General features: G+C 37.9%; 1 protein-coding gene across 1 annotated transcript in view; it reads right to left on the reverse strand.

Moving 5' to 3' along the window:
• JPH1 (junctophilin 1) overlaps positions 1-18635 on the reverse strand; it is a 79898-nt gene that overhangs the window by 17718 nt on the left and 43545 nt on the right. The window contains exon 2 of the mRNA XM_009070603.1: positions 13617-13735. Coding sequence (XP_009068851.1) covers positions 13617-13735 — 119 coding nt within the window. The remainder of the gene's footprint in view (positions 1-13616; positions 13736-18635) is intronic.

Raw genomic sequence — 18635 nt, forward strand, 5'->3', positions numbered from 1 at the left:
TATAATCTGAAAAACCTTTCTGAATTCAGTGGTCAGCTCTTAATAGAGCACTGGTATGCTCAAAGCTTTGCTAAATCTTTGGGAAGATGCACAGGAAACCTTTGTCAAAACTAGGACTGGAATGCAAGTCTTCTGAGTAATCAAAAGTCAACAGAGCACTTTGGCCACACATTCGTCACTTATCTTCATAAATGTCATCCTCATGAAAAAGCTGAGAACTGTCTACTGAATCAAAATTCAAAGATCAAGAGAAGGAAATGGTAAATGATGAGTAAGTTTCTTCCTGCATATTATATCCTAGTACAAAACTAGGGCATGATATGGTTTTGAAGCAAAAGCTGAAGTCTTTTGTGCGTAAATGAAATACATAGTTCTGTGTTGGCCCTGGAGGTTGATATATACTCTTCAAGAAATAAGCCAGCAAAAACCATCTGGTTTGTTGCCTTCTGATGTTTCTGATGGTTTTCTAATGTACCACTGTTGGCAACAAGATCTATGCTCTCATAAGATTTATTTGCTACTCTGATGAACATTAATAAAGCTTGGAAAGCTAGGTGATCCATTAGAGGATCAATTAATATAAGACCTTTTTTTCCTTATATTAGGATTTTTCAGGATAGGACATCCATTTTAGAAGAATTCCTTAGCATTCGGCATGGTAACTGTAGGTGAAGGAACTAAAAATAATAATTTATCAGACTCCTAAAAGAAGTGCTTCGGTGAGTAATTACCAAAGTGCAAATAACTATATTCAGTAAATTTTAGAAAGATAAGGTTTATTATTATTTCTTCATTGTAGAGATGTGAAAGGAAGGGGAAGAACTATAATTAATATCATTAGTACTTCCTCTGTTTTATTCTTAATTTTTCTGAAGGTTATAGTGGTAACAGGGAACAAAAGAAAGCTCTTCACTGCTAGGCTGCTGGCTGGAATTCAGCCCAACTGAATGGAGGCCTGTGCAATGTCATGTGTAAAATGTGTTATGAGCTCAGTGGAGCAGAGATATGGTCATGGTGTTAGCAATATTTGGCAGCCCTGTCTGCCATCTTGGCAGACTGAAGTGAGACTGAATAGGGCTGGAAATTAATGGGTAAGGATCATTGCCATAGAGAAATTACTGGATATAAGACAAGGTGCTTGAAGAGCCATAGGGCTCTGAAAGATGACTTCTGTCTGACTTAGATATGAATAGAATAGAACAGAACATTTCAGTCAAAAGGGACCTAGAATGATTATTTGGTCCAACTCTCTGACTAATTCAGGGCTGACCAAAAGTTAAGTCTGTTATTAAGAGCATTGTCCAAATGTCTTTTGAACACTGACAGGCTTGAGGCATCAACAACCTCTCCAGAAAAGCCTGCCCCAGTGTTTGACCAGCCTCTTTGTAAAGAAAACCTTCCTAATGGTAGTTTAAGAGGCTATCACCCCAAGTGTCTGCAGTGTCCTTCTTATGGATACAGTGACTTAGCAACAGGGCATGGAACTGTGCAGCTCCTTCACAGCTGGGTCAATGTGCAGCAATATATGTAAGATTTCTTTTCCCCGGACAGTAAGAGGGCAAGTTGGATGTGGCATTTCCTTAAAAAGAAATGTCCTGCTCCTAGTGATGCATATATATGTTATCTAATAATTCCTTAATTCAAAATCACATATTACCAGCTCTGCTGCCCTGTTTTGGCTGCACCTAAAGTTGGTTATGCCACCTGGAATAATGGCTCTCTGTAACTGTACTAGAGAATGCTTTAGAGAATAAAAAACCACATTTGCTAAAGTTTAAAAATAAAGCAAGTCACAAAGGAGAATTGAAATGGAAGGGATTATTGACGGTATCTGGTGAGATGTAGAAGAAACCCAAGTCTAGATGCCTGATTTAACTTTTAGCCTCTGATGGCAAATACATTTTGGTGAGGTATGATCAACATTTTAAACTGAGTAAGCAGCTTCCCTAGCTAGGGGCAAATCAAAAATCTTGCCTGAATCAATTTTAAAATTCCATTTGGCTGCCTTACAATACTTTCCTTTTTTTTTCCTGCTGGACTTAATATCCCCAGCATGGAGGCACCACAGCTGCCCAGGAAAGTAAACTACAATGTAAACAAGAGGGAGAAAGAGTGCATTTTTTGTTTCATAATCAAAAAAATACTCTAAAATATGTTTACTAGTTGGATTGCTTTCTGGTCTTTCTTAATTCACTCTTACTTGCAACTCCTCATTTCCTCCTTCTCCCTCCTTGAACACATCTTCCTTTTGCTGAAGTTTTCTCCAGCTTGCACTTCTAGGGCTTCACATTCTGTTAGCATTGACATTTCCTTAAGCAGTATTACCAGTAGTCTTCCTTCTCCTACTTCACTGGAGGAAACACTGAAACTAGCATGTGCCAACAGCTACGTGTTCACTAAATCCATGAACATCATGGAGAATGATGCCTCCTTGAACTTATTATGGAACCGCTGTGATTTGATCTGGCAGCCTGCTGCCCTTCAAACCATATACTACCAACGTGACTGAAAAATATAACATGAAGATAGCACATAATGTGATATTATACTATTGCCACAACCTGACAGAGCCACATCATCATTCAGCAATGTAAAATTTAGAATACACAAATCTTCCACCTAGGACTAAGTTTAAAAGGTAGCATCACTAAATACAAGCAGGTTTTAAAGCAGCCTCAAATGCAACCTTCCCTTCTTGCTAAGCAAAGTAGGTATTCTACCACTTGTAGGTATTCTACCAGTGAATTTGCTTACTAAGTGTCTTGTCCAGAAGAACCCCAAACACAAATTCCTGTGTATCAAGATTGCTCTTACAACTACTTTCTTTATATCTGCCCAGGAAACAGTATTGTGCAGTATCATAAACAACTTCTGTGTAGTTTTGCTGGAACACGTATCTACTACTTTTAAAATATCTGCCAGTACTTTATTTTCCAGACTTTGACATCAATGAAAGCGACAGGGCCTTCTCAAAACCCACATCAAATGCTTCCCGCCACAGACCAGACAGAGATCAGAAGTGCCTGAGTTACTTATTTACTAGCCTCACATACAGAGACATGCACATGCTTTGGCCAAACCCAAGGCTAGTTCTCCTCCTCCGTGTTTGCTCTGATATTTACACAGCACAATACGGTTCTTGGTGTGGCCTGTGAACTGACTACTTTACTGCTAGTCTCTCCATGTTTCACACAGGTATTTGGTGAAAAGTATATGACACTATGTTATCTCACAATGCTTCCTGAAAACACCAAAACGCCTACTCGCAAGCACACAAACTTCAGTTGCTAGCGACAGTGATGGCAACAGAAAAGGAAATGGATTTCCACCAAATGATTCACATCACAGGCAACATCACAAACTTGTGAGTCTAGCAGTAGGATGACGAAACAGAGATGTTAATGCAATTTCTATCTGTACAAAAGCCACACTGCCTCTTCTCTCCCTTCCTATCAATTCCTCCAAATCTGAAATTCATTTGAGTTCCCTACCATTAACACCTGCTATAGAAGCCACACAGTATTTCTGTCTTTTTCATTTTTGTATTATCCAAAAATTAAAGAATGATTAAGGATAAAAGAACCCCTAAAATTAAGATTTTCTTCCTCAAAATATTTCTAAAGGGATCATTATAGAGTAGACATATACACACTGAAAGATCTGTAGTCAGGAAAAATAGGTTAATGAATCTCAAAAACTGCCCACAGTCAGCACCAAGAACAATATATTTATTCTGACTATAAATCCAATCTCTGCTCCATTTTTGTTACTGCATTAGTAGCTGATTGAAGCAGCTGTGGCATTTCCAAAACAGGGCAAAAATTCCTAATAGTATCTGCATAGTAGGCTACAGTGTGTAGGCCCTTATACTTCTGCATTCAGTACCATCAGAAAAATCTAACAGTTTTATCCTACCTGAAAGACAGCACTATGAGTGCTGCACAGCTATCACTAACACCTCACTGGGACATCAGCTTATGGACACAGAAATTTTTCCTAACCAGCAATCTTCATTATGGCTTACTTTACTTACCCTACCTCTCTACTGATGAATACTTGATAGAAGTTCAAAAAATATCTGACAAAATTATATGGTGATGCATATGAGTCCTGAATCTAGGACAGGCTTCATTTTTCCAGGCTAGATAATATACAGACATTGTATTTAATGTGACTGATCCCAGTTAAATAACACACGTACTATAATCTACTTGAATGCTTCTAAGCCTGCAGGCTGCTTAGTATGAGATAACTGAGAAGGTAAGATTTTAGCTTTTTCACAGCAAATCTAGAGACTACTTTACTTCATCCAAGCTGCACTGGGGCAGCTGTTAACTGCAGCAGTAGTGTTCTTTAAGCTCCTAAAGGATGGGCAGAAGTGAAAGGCTGTAATCCTGTTCTCATCACAACTGTGTGTTCTCTGAAAAGAGGAATTTTAAATATATATAGAGACTGTTAATGTGGCAAAATAGCTGTTTTTACTTGGTAGAATCCACACTTCTTTACATTTCTCCCAGCACGTCCACATCTTTCTGATATGATGATCCCCAAAGTTATACACAGTATTTCAGACTCAGTGTCACTGGGATCACGCAGAGAAGGGACCATTACGCCTCTTCTCCATGACGTGCTTCTGTACATACAGCCTGGAAGGCTATTAGCTACTTCTCTTACCGTATCCCATTTCAAGTGCATGGCTATCATCCTGCTCCATGGGAGTTTGGCAACTGACCTCAACAGGAGCACATTCACATCTCTCCAACTGGCTGAGTCTGCCAGACCTTCTTAAGGCCTTCTCAGAGTACTTTTGAGGAGCAAGTCACTGTCTTCAGTTTAAATACTGGCTCTGACAATTCTGTGAACTAGCTTGCATTTGGTGAGTAACTACTGCTGCAAATGGTAGCATCCACTTTCAGCTATCTGTGGAATGTGATGGACAACTTTATTTTTCATAGAATCTTGGCATCATTTAGGTTGGAAAAGACCTTTAAGATAACCAACTCCAACCATTAATCCAGTACTGCCAACTCCACCACTAAACTGTGGCCAAGTGCCACATCTACATGTCTTTTAAATACCTGCAGGGTTTGTGACTCAATCACTTCCCTTAGGCAGCCTGTTCCAATGCTTGATGACCCTTTCAGTGAAGAAATATTTCCGAATATCCAAACTAAACCTCACCTGGCACAACTTGAAGCCATTTCCTCTTTAAATAAGATGCTTTTCAACCATATTATACAACCATGCAACATATCATCCATGGTATCTGGCTAGACATTAGCCCGATGTGAAGATTACCAATTGCCTTGTGACTTTATCAGGCTTCTCTCTTCTTGTCATTTTTCATTTTCATTTAGTATTTTTTTTTCACACCATCAACCTCCAGTATTCCCATTGCAATCAGACAGGAAAACTATCTAAACACATTTTATTCTCCTTTTGAAAACATTAAAGATTAGTAATTGGCATGTCTTGTATTTTAGCTAAACAGGAAAATACACTATATTTTATTAACAACAGGATCAAACCTGAAAATAATTTGGCAGTAATGCTTTACAATCAAAGCTAAAATACTTAAGGCTCATAATATTAATTGTTTTCTTAGTATAACCTCTCCTCTTGCAAAGTGGTCGTGGGTTTGCCTTTCTATTCCACATCAAAACTTTTAACATAAGCAACCCAGTTCCCAGTAACACTGTCAGATGTTTTCCAATGCAATAGTACTGCTTTTTGGTAAATTTAAAAACCCAGGTGAAAGCCCTTCTAACTTCTGCCTTTTAAAAGATCCTTATTTGATAAAGAAACAATGCCTGCACTGTTTTTCTCTGGACACCCTTCTCCTCTCCACTATATAAAAAAGCAGAGCCTAGGATATGCATGCAGGGCTTGGGTTCTAGATGTCAACACTTCTTATGCCTGTGGAATATGTGCCAATAAGGCTCAGTACTGGTAAGACGTGAAATATGTCACTGAACAACCAAAATTGCATTTGAATGATTTAGATGGGCAAAGTAAGCATGGAAATAACTACAGTTTCAGACTCCACCAGTTCTAGGAACAGATTCAGATACGCATTACTGCCTTTACTTAAAACTCTAGATATTTCAAAGGGATTAATGATTATATGATGTCAGACTTGATTTTTTTAGAAGTCTCCTTTATCCCCCTGTGTTTATAGAAAAACCCCTTGAAATCATGAACTTGAAAGATGCAAAAATAGGAGTACAATAAAGAGACTTGAAATTTACTGCTTTTGAAATATATGACTTTATGAATTTTCCTGGAGGGTTGAGGGTTAATCCAGTATTTTTCAGACACAGTACTCATTAAGCTGCACCACACTTTCAGGATAATTAATTTCTTATATCTATCATTGGAATTAATTATGAAGCGTAAGAGCCTGAAGTGGGCTAACAGAACTGACTGCTGCATTGCATGTGCCAGAACTATAGAAATCAGACTATCAATTTAATTCTGGTAAAACTAGGGTATGTGATCTGCTTTGTCTTGCATACTATTCTGGCTTCTTTCCAGTATATTCTTGATCTTTTGCATTTTAAGAGAAACCCCAGTCATCATGCCACTTAACATTCTGACCTCACACAGTGTCATTTATTCCCTTCACATCTGTGCTGAAAGTTTTCATTTCTAAAGGCTAAGTTTACAATATTAATTTACTGCTCCACTTCTCCAAAACCAGCCCATACTCTTCACAGTTTGGCAACTGCCCCTAACAGAATACCTTCAGCTCTTCGTCTGATACTTTCTGAGGAGTCTCTGCTATTTTAGACATATCTCAGTATCAGTACTCTATTCTCATCCTCCTTTGGCAAAGAAGGCCATTCTCCTTCTCCTGTGTTAAAATCTGTGATTCATCTTTTTACTTCACCCTTATTTTGCTTTCATCTTTAACTATATTTTCAAGGACAATAATCTCAGATTACTCTGTTCTTGGTCTCTCCACCTTCTCTTTTTACAATCTTCATCCTGTTTACTCTCACCGTACAAAAAAATTCAACTACCAATTCCATGCTGGATGTGTTTCAGTTCCAGGTTTGACTCCTGTTTGGATTATGATCTGAGTGAATAACTGTTACAAAACTAATAGATAGAAATCTTCATCTTCTCCAAATTCTCAGCATGGTCTTCTAGATCATACCAAACAATACTACTTTACTCAGGTCTATAATAAGAATAAGATCTTTGTTTTTCAGATCTCTCTCTATAGTCTCCCTACTTTTTTGGAATGCCATGTGTATGAGCCATCTTTTTCTGTGGCCTTGACAAACACAGAATGCAGCTGCAAAGATTATTTTTCCGTAATGGTCTACACTTTCCTCTGGAATACATCTCTCATTCTCCATTTCCTATAAAAACAACAGCAAAAAAAGCCCACAGCAACCATTAACTGCTTTTGGTCAAGTAGCACAAGGCTCTGTAACCAGCACAGGTGCAAAGGTGTAAAATTTATAAACATAACAGGAGAAACGTAACTTTTTTCACCACAATTAAAACCTTCACCAATATAACAAAACCCTTTCAAAACAGATCACCATACTCTAGTAAAAATTAGCACTGTAACGAAAGTTCTCAGTACAGACATTGTTAGCTGAATTTCAACATGGAACAAATATTTATGACGCAGTTATAAATAGGATTTATAATGGAAATGTTGACACTGCGATAATACTCCCATGTGATAGACTCTACTTCATCTTGTCCTTGGCTGGACACTGTGACAGACCAATATAGAAATTCACTGGAGCAGGCCAACAGTAGGCAGGTTCTGTGTCCTGGAAGGAATGGTTCTTTTGGGGAGGAAACAAATAATTTTTAACAGGAGAAAGGAGGCAAATAAAACTCTGATGCAGCACTGACCTCTTTCTCTCAGATTATACCTGTAATTAACAATCCCAAAGTGGCAGATTAAACAGGTATACCTAGGCTAGAATTGAAGAGGCTATTTCAAGATAGCAACATAGCCAAGACAGTGCTGAAGCTAGTCCAGATTTCTAGCTAGCTTCATGGTCAGATCCTGTAGCCTGTACTAAGCAACAAGTTTGATCTAGATGCAAATTAACATGATCAGTACTTAATGCAAGCCTGTGAAAATTACAGTGATTGTAACAGCTTTCTCTCTACAGGAAACTGGTTCTCTGCTATTAGTTTTAAAAGTTAATTTGCTCAAAACTAATTATGCACTTTTCCCCCCCAAGCAAATAATTTGATTATGTGACTCAAAAGTATCTTGGCGAGACTGAGAAAGCATACTAAGAATTAAGGCTACGCCTTTGCAAACTCTCTTTTCCTTGCCTTCTCCCAGGCATGCTCTCCTGTCCCAGATGCATGCAGGAACGCTGCAGAGCGGGTTGAGTCAGCATGTGTGCATGGCAGTGTGGCAGGATGGGTGCAGACTGCAGCAAGCTGGATAGGTCTCACACTGGGCAAGAAGAAAGATGTGGAAGGGTGGGGGCATCTCCACCTAGGGCATGGAGAGCCTGGTGATACATTTAAAAGTCCAATTGTGAAGATTGGTATGACAAGAGTTATAAAAAGAAAGGGGAGAACAAGAATAAAGCTTGAACCTGATACCTTTTCTTTTAATGCACCTTCTCTCTTTGATTACTAGATACAACAGAAGTGCATTAGAATACATAGACAGGCTCTAGCTTCTCTAGAGTTCTGTACAAAGAGGATGGAAGCAATAAAAATGTAGAGAAAAAATGGCATAGCAAGCATCCCAACAACAGTTGTGTGAGGGTGATGAAGCCATATGTAGAATAAATTCAGAAAATTAACAGGCACTTGTATGACTAAGAATAACTAGCCAGCTTCCGTATGCTTTAAGGCACAAACTGATGGCATGGCTGCTAACTTTAATCAGGCAAAAGGCTCATTGTAATTGGCTTTTTAAATAAAAATATCTGCCCTGGCCCATATGCATTTAGCCAGGACATTCCAGTTAATTAGCATCAGCCAGAAATCTCTTTTCCTGTCCATATGGAGTTTGAATTTTGTGAACTGGAGGAGGTGGCAATGGCAGAGAGGAGAAGGATGGGAAGGACATGTTTTTTTCTGAGGCTACAGACATCCACCATTGGTCAAAAAAGAATATAAACCAAAACTGCTCTTTGGAGCATTAGAGGTCATTAGAAATTGCCTTACCATAAACTTAAAATGCCTATTTCTGAAACTAGCAATGTTCAGCATGTTAATACTGATATTTTTAACAGCAACCAAACATTATAGCAAAAAATACTGGTAAAATATGCCAAATTCTTATTCTTATCTTCTTGTCAAAGAAAATCTTTCCTTACATATTTCACCTAAAGAAATTCTGTCCATCTCTTTAGACAGTTTTAACTGATGAACTGATCCTTGATTTCTCTCCTTCCTTGTTTAGGAGGTCAAAGGCTGGATGAATTGTGTTTGGTGATCCATGTATGTTCATCTGGCAGCTGGTTGGCCTGACAAATAATCTGCCAGAAAACAATTCAGATCTGAATTTCCAGACCTTAATTGCTCCATGGTAAAGTGCCCAGTCTGCTCTTACCCTGCAGCAGAGTAGTTTTACCCTTCTTTCATTTAATCAAATGTTATTCAACCAAACTGAATGAAAGAGCAGTATCCATTTGCTGCAGGATATATATGCACACAGACAATTATGGCTTAGCTGTCCAGTCTGTGCAAGTTCATACTTCAGTGTACCTCCTGACTATATTCAAGAGATGGTCTGTGGAATATAGAAAGAATGGGTAAGTCAAAGCATCCACTAATCTTGTCCAAGACTCGAACAATTACTGGGGTGTCCAAATCCCTCCTTTTCTGTTACACTCTTGATACAACACTCCCAGGAGTCATTTGCTCTAGTTTTTAACATGAGACACAAACCAGAATTTATCTTTTTTTCTCTAAGACAAATCTCAAACTGTCCCTGGATGACTCCCTTGAATGAGGCTATGACTCAGGTTTCATTTGTTTGCTGTCCTGGTATGCTCCCTTTTGACACACCTGCAAGTCTAGTGATGCCTGGAGGAAACAAACAGGTCAGTGCTGGGATTTCTCAAAATTTGTTTTATTTGTTGATGAAAAGGCTTGCTAAGTATGGCCTCTATAAAGACTGAAACATTTATTAAATCTACAAAACATATAGCCTTGTGAGTAGGGCTCTATAGAGATATACATCCTCATAATTATCAATCACTAGCCAAATCTCTGCTACAGCAAAAGCAGAAGCAGAGTCTTGCCTGAGACTAACATGAACAAGCTCAGGGAAAACAGCCCCCTGCAACCTTTAAGTCCTTACACCATGGCTCTGACCTTTTCAATCATACTTGCTTCCCTTATATGCAAATATTGAGGCAATCAATCACTCAGAAACTGAAATCTCAAGACATCTACAGCACCTCATTACTGACATTATTATTCTTACCCACTGGATGCTACTTAGCTTCCTACTGCTTTGTTCTCCTTCCAGTCTCCTTTTAAACTACATTACAAAGCTAAAACCTCTTGGCAGCTTCTGATGAATGTCTTAATGAACATAGAAGAAAAACGTTAGAGAAAGTAATTGGGAAGTAAGAACTGTCCTGGTACAATGACTGATGAACATTCACTATAATTATGAATTGTGTGTAATACTAGGCTAAATGGCCCAGAAGGTTGCTTTTTAGGAATGTGAAATTTAAGAGCTTTATCAAAAGATTTTCAAGATTTTAAATGGACTTAAGGCTGAAAGTAATTCAGAGATGACTCATTAAGACAGAAAAAAATGCCTCACTGTTGTTTACAGAGGTATTTGTATTTCACTTTTTTTGTGTCCCTTTCAAGAGACTTGTTGATACATTACATACATTTATTCACTGCTGACAGCATGCTTGCCTACAGTATGAAGCAGTTAAAGAAATAAGAGAAAAATTACACTTTTTCATGATAATTTGTTTTCAAGGCAATTTAGTACAATGGAAAGCTTTCACTTAACTATAGTTTCAGAGACTAAGACACAATACTTATCATTACCTTTTAGCAGCATGTACAGAGACTTAAAAAGATACTGTAAAAACAAAAAGCTCAAGCAACAGAAGAAAACCAAGAAGCTGCCATTAGGAAGCAACAATAGTTACTGTGTTTTCATTCAAACACATGAAAAATCCTATTTGAAATGCAGATATTTACTGCTCTTTGTGAGTGAATGTAAATGCTTAAAAATATTTACCTATTTTATTACCATAAATGCTAAAAGCTAATGATAACATTGTCCAGTAACTCTTGGCATGACATTAGGGAAATGCTTAAATAAACAAGTGTGTGTACAAGTGAGTCTCATGGTTAACTGGTACCACTCAGAAAAAATGTATCTGAAAAAGGCATCATGTAGACTGAGGCTGCAAAACATCTTTGACATGACAGTATTTGAAATTATCACAATAATGTATGAACCTGGTGGTTTGCTGCAGCTTATTAGGGATAATGGAAATTTAGTTAACATCTTGGCATCCTACAGTCACTTAAGCAATGGAAACAGCCATTTTAGGAACTTTGTCAAAAGATTTTCAAGATTTTAAATGGACTTAAGGCTGCAAGCAATTCAGAGATCACTCACTAAGACAGAACAAAATGTCTCACTACTGTTTTTCCCAAATGTGTACAAATATGCTGTATTTGGACATCTTGGAAATAATTAGGAAATTAAAAATTGACTCCAGAAGAGGTATTTATTTTTTGATAGGTAGCTAGCTGTTTCCACATAAAGAACTGAGTAAGTAAACTGAGAAATGTTTTCTTACATCACTGCATACATATACAGCTGCATCTGGGGAAGGGACACAAACTCTTCTGTAATTGGAATAAAAGTTTTAAATGAGAGGAAAATAAGATCCTACACCTTCTCTCTCCAAATCTCGGCCAATTTGTCAGCAATGCTACTTCACTTCCTGTGGCAGGAAGTAAAAAAAAGACATCTGAGAAATTCTTGATCTGGGGGATTTCTTGGTGTCAAACTTCACACTGTCAGGTGTTTGCATTTTCACTCAGGTACTCTAGCCATTTCTTTATTCCAAGGGTTTGGCAGCTTTGAAATATTTTCTTTCCAAATGCTTCGATTCTTTGCACGGTTAAGCTTATGACTTCTTAACTTATGACTGGCAAGATGATCTGCTGCTATAAATTGGGATTTCTGCAGCAGATGAAAGAATGAAATAATGAAAAAAGAAAAATACTTGAGTTTCACAGAACTAAGTATGGGCCACTAATACGTGTCCACAGGAGAGGTGGTATTCAGGTAATTTCCGACAGTGAATGGCATATATTTATGCTGTTTTAAAGCTAGCAAAGTCTTACTATGGGAAACAGTTCTGTTGAGCTTTTCCTACAGTTCTGGACTGCCATTTTCAAGGAAGATGAATTTATATCAGGATGTATACAAAGAAAGTTTGCAAGACTGGAAAGGGGAATGGAGATTCTAATCAGATGACTAACCTGTGACTTATGCACTAAATGAATAAAAACAAGAGTACCCCAATCATCCCAACTCCAAAATACATTTGCTCTCTACAATCAAATACTGAGGAATAAAGAAAAAAAACAAGTATTCATTAAGCTGACTGTAAAGATTTAGGAACAAGTTAACAGTGTTAACTTGAACTAAAAATGGAAGGAAATAGGTGCATTTTTAGAAAATGCTGAGGAATGTTGTTCTTTGATTTTGTGGGTCATGAAATTAGCCTGCATTTACTGCATGTGTACATTTAAGAACAAGTAGGTTTTTGTCTGAAACAAGGATGTGCAGAATACGGCAGTAAGTAAAAATGAATCCCAGAGTTACATTACATTAGCATATGAGTGCAGGCAAGTCCTTGTAAAGTAATAACAAGATATGACTCAACTCAATTTGACAGGTGAAAGAAAGGGCAGGCAAGAAAAGACATTAAATTGGCAAATGGAGTTCCATTTTATCTATCCAAATTTAAGCTAAGGAGTAGAACACAAAAATATTAGCCTCATGGAAAGACAGCAGAAAAACAAAGCAAAACCAACATTGTTACCTTCTATACCAACTTTCCAAACTATGTGACAGACAGAACTGGGCTGCAGTGCTGATACAAGTGAGACAGATTTAATTCTGTGTTATCTTGAATATGGGACAAATGTTCCACAGAGCAGCACAGGCATAACAGACAAAGATTCCCTTACAGGTTATGTGTATGCATAATGGTAAAACATTCTCTAAAATTCAGGCCTTAGCTAACCACAACTATCATGAATTCCATTGGACAGTAAAAAAGCAAAGGATCTTTCCACTATACACATTATAGAATTAATACAAATTTCTTTTATGTTCTCTGAAGTCTGTCTTTGACACTGTCCCGAATATTGAGAAAAGTTATATGCTTGATACTGACTTTTCAATACTCAAATGTTTATATACAAAGCAATAGTCAGCAAATGATTAAAAACTGAACCCAAAATCTCCTTGAGCAATGTACACTCTTCATGACTTACATGTGACTACTATTTCCATATAAATGACAACATTCAAAATGAAATCAACATTTGAACTTAACACAAATTCTTTTCTCTGCAATAAAACAGCCGCAAAAAGTCCATTCTACAATTACCTGGTTGGTAGAAATTTGGTGAAAGTTCTCTGGCAACTGCTCTTGCAATATCACATTCCTGGCGAGCAGCCTGAGCAGCCTGATCCGCAGCATCAGCTTTAGCTCTTGCATGTGCAGTTCTGTACAAAGTAGAAAACAGTTTATATGCAGAGGAGTCTTTTATGAATTGCATCAAGAATGTGAGAGCAAAGGACTACTGTCCTCAGCTAAAATACACTACCTTGTATAGTGTGCTCTTATGCCCACTTGCTGTGAATAACTGCAAATCAGCCAAAGTATTTCAGAATCAAATCATTATTTCCCTCAGCTCTTCAGTCCTCCTCATCCTTGCAAGTCCATCCTTATCACTTACTTGCAAGTGACACAATTTACAGCCCAAGCTTATAATTTAAAATTCTAAATATAAAAAAACAGTATCTGACCAAAACCTGGGGCTAGGATTGTAACACACATTACCAGAATATGTAGAGTGTATGGACAGTCAGACTGGGCTACCACACTGACTCCTGAGCATGAGACTGTGAGACCAGGATATATGGTGTCCAAAGGGACTGAGGAATCCTACTACTTTTACAACATTTCAAAGTCAATGCTCAGTGCTGGGTGCCATGGCAAAATTTTTGAAAGGCAAAATTCAGGTATGCTGGCCCAAAAAACTGGGAAAACTCTTCCACAATCAGACCATGCTAGAAAGGAATAGGATGGAAAATGTGTTTGATGCTTCAATAGGCATTTGTATAAAGGGGGACTTAACAGTTTTAAATTCTTGTAACTCACTGAATTTCAAATCCAAAAACAATCCAAAAAGGCAACTTTTCTGGAGATGAGACAACAGTCTGGAATACTTCCATGAAGTAATCTGCCCTCTGCTTCCAATTTTTGCTTTTTGGTATTTCTTAAAAAGCTTCAAGAACAGCTTGTGCAAATGCCTCTGATTTCAGACTGTGCAAATTGATAGCTGTGTTACTGCAGGCTTGCATCACGGCTTGTCCCATCTTCCCCTCTTCTCCACTTCATTTTTCAAACAGTCATCTGTTTTAAAATTCCTGATGGCAGTGATCTCTCTATGCTTCTACAGCATTAGCACATAGCCTAGAGCTATGAAATGGTTCATTAGAACAGAGAGGAAGCTAAACATGGCAAACCAGCAGAATGTTTTGAGACTCTGGAGCTATTAATAACATTCCTAAACCAGATATATTAAATTTCATGATCTAATCAATTTTCATGTAACATTCTCGTAGAAAACTGACACTGAAGTAAGAAAAAATTTAGTTATGAGGACTACAGTAGCACCAACTTTTATCCCATGTGCCTGGTGATACTAATCAACAGCAACCATATAAATGAAAACTTTCAACAACTTCACTGTAAAAATTCAGTTTTATTTTCAAGGAATAAAGAAGAGTTCTATGTGTTTTAAACAAAGCAGGAATTAAATGTTAGCATTAACCAGAATGAGCATCAAGAGATTAACAGTATGGCAGACTTTGCATTTCTAAAAGGATGTTTAATCCTGTAGGGTACTAGTATAAACACAGACATAAAAATCCACATAGACAGTTTCATCTGTGGTGCCTGGAGAAGATTTATTTAAGTTACATCCTCCCAAAAATGTGTGTGTGGATAAATGCTGAATGCTACGTCAAAGCTTAGCTTGTCATAATTTACTGGATAAATATCAGCTTATGCTGCCTTCTTGCAGGTCCCTCTAGGTCTGTGAGAAAAAAGTAATGAGCAAATAAGATGTAACACCTTCGATTTGTACTCAGGATGGGGAAAAGAAACTGCTAATAAAAACAAATACACCATATAATCCCATATGTGTTCTGTGCAGTTCATGAATGGTTGTATGGTATGTGCTTGCTTAGTAACAGTAATCAAACCCGTTCTTTCTCTATAATCATTACTTTCAATTAGATGAGCTATTCTTAGCTCCTGCATAATTATGTCTATGTAGCATAAACTTAATGAAGCAATCCTAGCACTGGGACATTGTTTTGTGAGACAATAAAATAGTCTGCACATAGATAAACTAGACACTGGTCATCTTTTTGTGATGAAAGAACAACCAGACTACTCCCATAGAAAAATAGTCTAATACTATTGCTACTGCTACAACAGACATTTTAAAACCTAATATACTAAGTGACCAGCACCAGGAAAACATACTGCCACGATAATACATTAATTTCTTGATGCCTGTGAATGTTCTATATTATTGTATCCAAGATGCAAATCACACATCCTGTTCAAATGTATAGTATCAATCAGTTAAGAAATTAAATGGTGACATGAGTGAAAAGCTAGTGAAACTTAGCGGCCTGAAGCTGGGCAAAGCAAGACACAACAGGAAGAAGCCAAAGGAACAGAAGGTAAGTGAGTGCAGCTTTCCTTGGCTGCCTTATCTCACAGCTTTTTTTCAACTCGCACTTCCTGCTATTCTGCCCCTTTTGTACTCACACTGAGGAGTTCCAGCAGACCAGAACAGTAGTGACTGTTCAGACAGGAACACTGCCAAGGCATGTCCCAGCGACACACTTGAGCAGAGCCTCAGTGCTGTACTGTCACTGAAATGACAGAGCAAGAGGAATTACCCAGGCACAGGAGGGTAAAGCACAGGAACAGTGTTTATGCTCCTGAGCAGGCTTCAACCAGCCAAACAGAAGTGGGACACTTTCCCAACAGCCTCTTCTGCAAGCACCATCAGCAACAAATGGCAAAAGTGAAAAGAACAGGAGAAGGCATCAGAGCTGATCCTTCTGCACAGAACAGCAGCACTGTGCTTCGCCTGTGAGCACAGACTCTCCATTGCTTGCACTGTTTACTATTTATCACCTTGGCATTTGGATACTTTACAGGCTAACTTCAGTAATGTGTACTTTATCATCTCAATTTGTGACTGCATATTCAGACATTTTATCAATTGCTGCAGCTTGACACTACGTTTTGCTTGTACTTGCTTTATTGTGCTTTGCACTGACCCCCACGCTATCAGACTGCTATTATCAGAAACTGGAGAAACACGTTAGCTTTGAATGACAGCATTTATAAAGGAGAACTATCAAAGGAGAAATACAATCTATTTGCTCCATTTATGCCTCACAGAGTTTGGGAAAGCCTTCTTTTAACAACCTCCTTGCAAGGGGAAGTAGAAGGGCAGGCAGTCTCCAGCAACCAGTGACAGGACCCGAGGGAATGGCCTGAAGTTGGGTCAAGGGAGGTTCAGGTTAGATAACAAAAAAAAGGTTCTTCACTCAGAGGGTGGTTGGGCACTGGAACAGCTCCCCAGGGAAGTGGTCACACCACCAAGCCCGACAGAGTTCAAGACAATGCTCTCAGGCACACGGTTTGATTCTTGGGTTTAACTTGTGCAGGGACAGGAGTTGGACTTAATGACCCTTGTGGGTCCCTTCCAGCTCTGAATATTCTGTGATTCTTTATCTTTCATCCCTGGAGCAATTTTGTCGCTGTAAAGTCTCAAAGTTTTGTTTGTTATCAACAATTATTCATGGCAATTTAAGTCTATGATATACGTCAAAATGACCCACATTTGAATGACCACCATCTACTCAAGACTTGCTTTTTTCCCCAGAGAATTCAGCATCTTTTGACACGAATAGAGAACTTTTGAAGGCAAAACTCAAAAAGACTGCAGTAGGCTTTGACTGCTCTTCCACATATTTTCCAGGAAGGCTCGATCTGAAATTTCAGCAGCAAAATAGGAATTGCAGGTAGCAATCCACAGTTTCCAAAACAGTACAGGAAAATAAGTGACCTGCTTTGCAATGCTGCATTCAGGTTCTAATCCACAGCAAAGGACCCTTAATGATTTTTTATTTTAGGTGAACAGGCAGTTCTTTGTAAAAATTCATTCTCAGCAACTGTAACACCTAATAAACAGTACTAACTTTTGAATTGTTTTGTGTTTTTATGTGTATATATACTTGAAAGTATCATCTCACCATTAATATCCCACATGATGCCTCAAACAGAGACTTGAAACCTTTTGAGTCAATATAAAAATTGAAGTATTTACCAAAATCAATTCATATTTAGAGGGACAATCTACCACTTCGCTAATGAGTCCACAGTGGTAGTAAATTCAGTCAGGACAGGGGTAAAATTTTCGCATCCATGTCAGGAATTAAACTGTACTTACATTAGCTCATGCAGAGTGTTCAGATGAGGTGGCAGCATGTGGAGACCCTGTATCTGCCAGTCTCTGTTGTTAGTGAACAAGGGCTGGAGGATCAACAGGTAACTGAATAACTTTGGTACTATGAGAAAAGCTTTCTAGCCTGTGGGACAACTGGTATCACTACCAATACCTTTCTTTTCTGTGCTTGCTTGAGTAGGTAAACACAGACACATTGTCTTAACTACACTCAAAAATTACAAGCACAGAGGCTTCGTACAAGCAGTCTCCCCTTTCAGCAATACTACGATCACACTTCTGTCTACTTATGTATAAAAAATTACTTGAAGTAAGAGTACTGAGGGTTGATGATCTTAAACAATATTATCTCCCATTCTGCAGCAACAATGCTTATATGCAATGCCATGTGCCTGGAATATGTTATGTAATGTTATCTAAATTTAAAACCCATTTATAACTGTCCATTACCCTCCAGATTATTTTGTATTTCCATGGTATCCTTCAACGCACTTGTAATGCTGCCTCATCCAGAGTCAACTAAAAATGCAAGCAACATATGTTTACTTTGTTTCATTTTCCAGATTTTACTAAACACAGCGATCCCAGCATAAAGCTTTCCAGGAGTTTGCTTTCTGTTTCTTAAAATTATAAAAAATAATGTCACTTTCTATTTGCCAAATAGGTGAAACAGAATTACGTTCCTATCAAATAATCCTCAACTAATAATATTTATGATGTTACTTATTAGCAGGTTCCTGCATCATAAAAAAAACCCCAAAAATCAGTAAAGGCTAAACCTGCATGAAGTTCTCAGAGATATATTTTATTAATGACAGTTATCAGGTTTGTCTGCCTAACAT

This window comes from Acanthisitta chloris, unplaced genomic scaffold, assembly GCF_000695815.1.
Source record: "Acanthisitta chloris isolate BGI_N310 unplaced genomic scaffold, ASM69581v1 scaffold3750, whole genome shotgun sequence".
Taxonomy (NCBI): domain Eukaryota; kingdom Metazoa; phylum Chordata; class Aves; order Passeriformes; family Acanthisittidae; genus Acanthisitta; species Acanthisitta chloris.